Source organism: Egretta garzetta, unplaced genomic scaffold (assembly GCF_000687185.1).
Source record: "Egretta garzetta isolate BGI_Z169 unplaced genomic scaffold, ASM68718v1 scaffold108, whole genome shotgun sequence".
Classification (NCBI taxonomy): domain Eukaryota; kingdom Metazoa; phylum Chordata; class Aves; order Pelecaniformes; family Ardeidae; genus Egretta; species Egretta garzetta.
The window spans coordinates 1,197,458-1,204,746 of record NW_009260614.1 but is presented as its reverse complement, the minus strand read 5'-3'; the positions used below and the strand labels follow the sequence as shown (position 1 = coordinate 1,204,746).

At 59.4% G+C, this 7,289-nt stretch overlaps 1 protein-coding gene across 1 annotated transcript in view; it reads left to right on the top strand.

Moving 5' to 3' along the window:
• The first annotated feature begins 210 nt into the window (after nt 1-210).
• Nucleotides 211-7,289, top strand: part of POM121 (POM121 transmembrane nucleoporin) — an 11,223-nt gene continuing 4,144 nt past the window's right edge. The window contains exons 1-10 of the mRNA XM_035900516.1: nt 211-215; nt 273-509; nt 2,396-2,476; nt 2,788-2,959; nt 3,970-4,061; nt 4,901-4,971; nt 5,736-5,860; nt 6,261-6,363; nt 6,679-6,852; nt 7,189-7,289. Coding sequence (XP_035756409.1) covers nt 211-215; nt 273-509; nt 2,396-2,476; nt 2,788-2,959; nt 3,970-4,061; nt 4,901-4,971; nt 5,736-5,860; nt 6,261-6,363; nt 6,679-6,852; nt 7,189-7,289 — 1,161 coding nt within the window. The remainder of the gene's footprint in view (nt 216-272; nt 510-2,395; nt 2,477-2,787; nt 2,960-3,969; nt 4,062-4,900; nt 4,972-5,735; nt 5,861-6,260; nt 6,364-6,678; nt 6,853-7,188) is intronic.

Sequence of the window (7,289 nt, the reverse complement as noted above, 5' to 3'; positions counted from 1 at the left end):
CCCCGGCGTGAGTACGGGAGTGGGGACCGGGCCCTGCTTCGGCCGCGCCTCTGCGTGGGCAGCGCTTGCGGGACTATACCTGTATGAGGCTGAACGGGGTGGAGGGGGACCGGTTACCTAGCCCGGAGCCGCCCCCGGGCCGAGCACACTGCTCCCGGCCCAGCAGCCTCTGCTCTGGCCCTGGCCGGAGCCGTGCCGCGTTTGGGGAGGATGGCGTGATCCCCACCCCCTGGAGGGGTGTCACAGGGGAGCCCTCTCCCTGCTTCCTGGAGGGCAGCCGGGGCAGGGGGGACCTCGCTTCAGGGATCCCACCCCACTCAACGCTTCCCTTTGCCCTGCAGCCTGGAGCAGCTGATCTTGCCCGTGGCCTTCCCAGCCAACAGCAGCCTGGACCCATGTGCAAAAGAGACCGTGCTGAATGCCATCAAGGAGAGCAGGAAGAGGGCTGTGGAGGAGGAGGAGGAGGAGGATGACCAGGCTTTTGGGAATGACCAGGAGAGCAAGAGAAGGTAACATGCCAGCAGCCCGGGTTGCTGCCGGTGTGGTGGGAAGGTTGTCAATGGGGCTAGCATTGCAGTGGTGACAAATGGGATGTGTCCCAGAGTGTGCCGGGCCCGGCGTGACCAGGAGTCTGGGTTGGAAAAGCGCTGCGGGAAGTGAACCAGAGAGAGGAAGCACAGCCCATCACCCGGCCTCTGGGCTGTGTTGGAAAGTTCTCTGAGATTTTGTTTTCTTCTTGAGATCAAAAGGACGTGGCTTAAGTTTTTGCCTGGGCAAGCTCATGGGTCAAGTGTGTTCCCCTGCATTGCTGGGAGAGGCTGAGATGTGGTTTGGGGAAGCCTGGCAGGGCTCCCTGGTAGGGAAGCAGCTTCTGTCCTCATGAGGGTTCCTGTCATTGCTGGGGAAACATGGCAGGAAATGCTGGAATCTGCTGTGGGCTCACGGGCTCTATCCTTCCATCAGCCCCAGGCTTCCAGGAGAGATGGGATCCCCAAGTCCTACAGCCTCAGGTGGAAGCATTGCGCTTTAAAAGATCCGCGTGCTTCCTTCGTGTGCTGTGGCTAGCAAAAAGAGGTAAAAACCCAAGGGTAAACAAAAGAGACTATCTTCTGCTTTTGTTAGCCATGGTCAGCAATTTCCAGCTCTGAGCTCAAAGAAATGAGGGTGCAATGTCTTTGCCAGCGCTTTAGGAAGGACATGGCATAAATCCTGGGTGCTAAGGTCTGCTGGAACCTTGCTAACTGCCTGGGCACAGCACTGCCTCACTGTTCTCCCCCCCTGTTTTTCATCCTTCCCACTTGTGTACATGGAGGCCGTTTGCCTCATGCCCCTCTGCCCCTCACGTGCCGGGGCTGCCTGCCTGCGCCTGTGCAGGGGAGCTGAGAGACCACAGAGGAGCGGTTTGGGCAGGGCCCAGGCGCTTTGCCCTGCGCTGGGGCTGCTGCTAGGGATGGCCCTGAGAGCACAGGCGGTTTGCAGGGAGCCACTGGCTGCCTTCCTGCTGTGGCAGGGCATGCAGTCCTCTCCTCTGTCACTGGATTTCCCTCTGCCTTTGAACCTCAGCTTGGTGAATCTGAGCCCCGCAAGAGCTGAGCAGGATGACAATGGGATGGGTGCATGGGCAGGATCAGCTTGGGCTTTTTTCTTCCTTTTTTTGTTTTTTAACGTGTCGATACTCAGCTCTGCCAGGAAAGCCAACTTTGAAGGCATTAAAGCCTGGCAAGCACGAAGAATGCTTGTAGGCAGAAAATCCTGCGACCTTTGAGGGCAGAATGGAGCCTGCATCAGCTGGAGAGCGCTGGATCGCCGGTGTGGTGGGGTCAGCGTGCCTGAGCTCAAGCGAAGTGCTCAGGCTAAGGGACAGGGCAGCTCGTGCACCTCCAGCTCTGCTTCCCAGCAGGGTTTGCTTTATGGCTCTCAGACTTCATGTCTTCACTGAATCATTGTGGGAAGGGGGATTTGGATTCCAACTCAAACAGTCCAGGGCACTGGCTAGGAAGAGGTAGGAGGTCTGAGTTTTGGAGCTCAGTTCCCTTCCAGAAATGAGCTGTTGAGATTCTCTGAAACGTTTTGGCTTAGAATAATGGATTTGAGCAAAGATTTTGTTACGTCAAAACTACTCTGCCCAGCAGGAGGCTAGTGGGGCTGCTGGTGCTTGGGAGGAGGCAGCTCAGGGTGAGAGCCAGTGAGGACAGGACCAGGTGGAGAGAGAATCCGCAGCAGGACGTGGATGGGGAAAACCTCTGTCCTTGGGTATTGGGTGGCAAGAAAAAAGCAAGCGTTATGCTTTCTCAGTGCTGAGCCTGCCTGGAAGGGGCCTTCTGCCGTGTCTGGGGGTCAGCCCCTGTCTCTGCTGCCTCCACACTGCCACAAGCTTCTGCCCTCTCTCCTGCAGGCGCCACGATAGCAGTGGAAGTGGGCAGTCGGCGTTTGAGCCGCTGGTAGCCAACGGTGCCCCCGCCTCTCTCATACCCAAGTAAGTGCCCGTCAGGCCAAAAGCAGCCACTATGGGCTGGGAGGGGGGGTCCGAAAGCCTGCGGGCTGTGGGAAAGGTGCTTGGCTTTTACTTACGGAGACAAGCTTCAGGGGAAAGCTGTGGCCATGCCTTCAGTCTGTCACCCTGCACACAGGCCGGTGGCTGTAAGGGCTCTGCCACTGCCAAGGCTGCTTTCCAAGCCCTGTGCTGTGAGAAAGAGCAGGGTTGCTTTCTTCCGCCCGCCCTGCTTTTAAAGGAGCTGTGGGCAAGAGTGGCGGGGACCTCATAAAATCTTCTGTAACTTCCTCTAGGCCTGGCTCTCTGAAGAGGAGCCTTGTCTCACACTGCCCAGATGACTGCTCAAACAAGAGGTCACGCACCTCTTCCATGAGCTCCCTAAACAATACGTATGCTGGCGGGATCCCTGGCTCCATCCGCAACGCCATCGCCAGCTCCTACAGCTCCAGCCGGGGCCTCTCCCAGGTAAGAAACACCCTGCCAAAGGCCGCGCCAGAACCCTGGGGGATCCTCAGGGATTGCACCACGTAACTCCACCCCTGGGCTCGTGTGAGTAGAGCAGTGCTGCAGGTGCCTGGCAGTGAGCACTGTGGGGAGTCTGCAGCGCAGCCAGGCAGTTCCATCTCCTCGTGGGTTAGGTGGGCTGCGGGGCCAGCAGCAGCAGGCAGCGACACTACTTGTCCTTCAGTGGATGCTGCTGCAGGGCTCCCCAGGCTGAGCTGTCCTGCTGCAGTGCTTGTTTTACACCAAAGCAAGAAGGAGGCTGTTTTTTCCCCCCTCCCTGCTCAGCCTTGGCCAGTCTGCTAGGGTGGATAGAGCCAGGTGAAAGGAAAAAAAAAAAAAACCAACAAAATAACTTTGCTGTGCTGCCACTTTTTCATCTGGAGCCGGCAAGTACTGGAGCCGTGCACTCCCTCTTTGACCCAGGTCCCCTCAGCAGCTGCTGAGCTATAATAAAATACTGCTCACGTCCTGGCTCAGGCTTGCAGACGTGGTGGTGGGATGTAGCCATGGCTAACGGAGCTCTGTGGTCTGTGGGGAAAGGTTTCTTCTCGCTGGTGTGAGTCTTGAGGTGGGATCTGTCCACTCCAAGCTCTTGGTGCGGAGGTGGCACCTCCTGCCAGAGCAGCCCCACGCACCTGAGGGTGTCTGCAGCAGCTGGGCAGACTCTGCCTGTGCTACACAAAGGCAGGAGTCAGCATCTGACCAGCAGCGTCCTCCCCGTCCTCTCAACCAGGCTGTAACGAGCCTGGAGGCCACTTGCTCCCAGAGTGGGTTCAGTTTGGGGTGGCCAGATCTTGTGCTCCACAGAATGTAGAGGGGAGTTAAGCAGTGCTGAAGCAAGAGAGGCTCTGGGCTTGCTAGCCACGGCCGCAGGAGAGGGGATTTAATCTGTGGGCGAGCAGGAGGATGGGAGGCTGTGCTCCCTGCCAACCCCTGTACTGAGTTACTGCTGGTCCCTCTCTGCATTCCAGCTGTGGAAGAGAAGTGGTGTGAGCGTGTCCCCACTGTCCAGCCCCGCGTCCTCCCGCTCCCAGACACCAGAGTGGCCTCTCAAGAAAACCAGGTAACTAGCCGCTTGCCCGGCAAGCGCCTGTTCATCTTTGCCAGCCAGGAAGAGAGCAGTTGCCCTCCTGGCCATCCTGGTGCCCAAGTTCTGCTCTCCGCTGGAGCTGGGACGGTCCAGGCCCCTTTCTGAGATGTGGTTGCTGGGTCATCCACCAATGTGGGAGCCCCCCTTGTGTCGACTGGCATCCCCACCACCTTGTTACCCTGTGGTCCCAGCAGCAGTGCTGAGCTGCACCATCCCTGCCCTGCTCCCAGGCCCAGTTAGAGGTTTAAGGGCTCAGATTGCCACAGAGGCGATGTTGCCTTGTGGCATTGGCGTGACCTGAAACAGTGGGAAGAGACAGGCCCCCATTTTTGCCATCTCCTCAAAATCAATTCATGGGAGCTACAGTATGGCTGTATTTTCGTGCCTGCCTCGGAGCGCGGGCCCTTGTTCTCCTCTCTCCTGGCTCAGAGAAGGGCCTTGCATCAGAACTAAAACCAATGCAACCGCCTGCCCTGGTGTCAGGGTGGGTCCAAGCCAGGGACCTGTGAGGGCCAGCAGCTCCTGTCCAGGAGCCCCAGCTGCCACCCTGAGGCTGACTTGTCCTGCGGAGGGTGCGGGGGCTTGGCGGCCTGACCGAGCTGGGGTCCCAGGGAGGGGAGCAGCTCCTCTGACGGAAGCCGCTTTCAGGCTGGTGCAGTGAGGGCAAGGCTGTTGCCCTGAGATCTGTTGTTTGGCAGAGGCCACACCAGGGATGCTGGTGGGAGTCCTCAGCGTGTTTGGTCTCATCCTGCTCCCTGGGGATAGGGCCGAGCCTGGGGTTGACCCTAACTGGCTCTCTCATGCTTGTGCAGGGAAGAGGAGTTGCATCGCTCCAACACTTCCACTCCGGTGAAATCGGACAAGGAGCTGCAGACAGAGAAAGGTGAGCGTAGGTGGGCTCCAGCTCTGGGCTGGGGTTAGATGGGCCACCGGCACAAGCAAGCAGTGGGACAGGAGGTAGCTGAGGTCTGCAGGTGGGATTGGCTTGAGGTGTCGCCTGGAAACCAGGAACATGCTGGTCCCGAGGCAGTGGTGCTTCTGCTGGCCTCAGTGCCTGCCCTAGAGGGATTTCCAGGTGATCAGCAAGGGGTGCGACAGTGTCAGTGTGCTAGCGGATGCCTGGGAGCTGGGTTGCAAGGGGGAACACCGGCTCCCAAGCCAGCACGGGTCCAGGTGTCAGCTTTAGGGCAATATCTGCTGTGGTACAAGTAGCACCTTGATCAAATTCCAGGCTGAGCTTATTCCAACTCTTCCTCAGCTAAAACGGAGAGGAAATCCTTTGTGCCGGTTGCAGATAGGGCCCCATGGCACAGCTTCTAGCTGTGGTTGACACAGCTTCTAGCTGTGGTTGACACAGCTTGCGTGGTTTGTGGTTCGGGTAGGTGGTGTGCAAGGACCATCCAGGGGGGTGGGAAGGGGCTGCTGCCCTGCGGGGCCCTAGCAGGCTCTCATAACAGACTGCCCCAGGATGTGCTGCAGCCAGCTGCCTTCCAGGGCATCGCAGCCTTATCCTTGGCTTAAAGCCATGCCCCTGGCTCTGCCCTCTGAGTTGGATCATCCAGAGGGGGCTCAGAAGGGACAGCCCCATTGGTACAAGCCAAGCGCCTCCTCTATCCAGAGCTGGTCCTGACTTGTCTCCTTCTATAGTGGTGGATACACCGGTGCGGAAGAAGCAGAATTCCCTGAGCCCACCGTCCGTGTCGGGGAGCAGTGGGAAGCGCAAGCGGAAGATCCAGTTGCTGTCGTCTCGCCGGGGGGACCAGCTGGCGCTGGTACGTCACTGTCTCGCAGCCCCTTTTGCCCTCCTCTGGCGATAGAATGTGCTCACTGCAATTTCTGCAGGGCTGGGGGGAGACTGACCTGCCTGCCCTCAGGAAGGAGGCCCCGTCCTTGGCCGAGTGGGAAGTGACGCTATCCCCAGCCCCAGTGTCTGGTGGGCTGTGCGTGATTGTGCTGCCTGCTGCCGGACCAGGTAATGGCCTGGGGAAGGCCTGCCGTGCCCTCAGCGCCAAGCCGGGGGCCAAAATGAATGGGGATTGGAGCTCCGCGGTAGCGTGCTGTGGCAGAACCACCTGCTTCACGGGTCTTGCGACGGCCAGCCTTCACCACACGTTCAGAGAGGCCCTGACTGCTTCCCTGAGAAGGAGCTAAGCTGCTGCTCTCTCTTGGCAGCCCCCACCACCTCAGCTGGGCTACTCCATCACGTCGGAGGATCTGGACGCGGAGAAGAAGGCGGCATTGCAGTGGTTCAACAAAGTCTTGGAGGATAAGGCTGGTAAGGGTGGACTGGGAACACGGAGGGGATGGCAAAGAGTAGAAACCCAGGGCCAGGGCTGGCAGGGCGGTGGGGGCGTCTGTGTAGCACAGGCTGGGGAAGCTCCTGGGCCAGTTCTGCCCAGTCCCCTCAAGTCTGGGGATGCTCTTGGTGCATCCAGACTCAGAAGAGCTTATGCCCCAGAGTCCCAGGGCGATGGGTGAGGTCCCCCAGGACCGGAGCTGTGGGATGTTCCCTACCTGCTGGGGAAGCTCTGCCAGGGGGCATTCCCCTACAGTGAGTAGCGGGTCCCGATTTCTTGCTCCTTCCCAGTAGATGCAGTCCCCAGCACCACTGCAGAGACTACGCCCGTGTCCAGGCCGCTGGCATTCACCGTGACCTCCCCAGGGCCTGTGCCTGCCTCAACAGCTCCTGCCCCAGCCAGCACCAACTCGCTCCTGGACAGCCTGAAGAAGATGCAGAGCAGCCAGGCAGTGCCCGTGCCAGCCGGTGAGGAAGATGAAGAGGAGGGTGGGCAGAGTGGGACATTGCAGAGCAAGGCAGGCACAGTGGGAGCTCTGCATTGCCTCTGTGGGAGACGGGTGACAAAACTCCCTGTTCAGATGCTCTGCTGGCAGCGGAGCCAGCAGGCAGGTCCTGGGGGGCAAGTCAGGGGCAACCGAGCCCAGGGCCCTGCTGGGAGCTGCGGTAAGCGTGGAGGCCTGTGTCTGTCTGGTACAGGCAGGTGCTGCGCTATGAGCCCTTGCAGCAGCAGGGTGGGTGCCTGGAAGAAGGGCTGTCTGTAGGTGACCCCCTGTCCCTAAATAACTCTCTCCCCCTTTTCAGATTCCACTGGAGCTGTAGTAGCATCCCAGCCGCCTTCATCAGCTGCACAGCCACCCGCTCCTGCTGTATCGCAGGAGTCGAGTTCTCTGCCTGCCACCTCT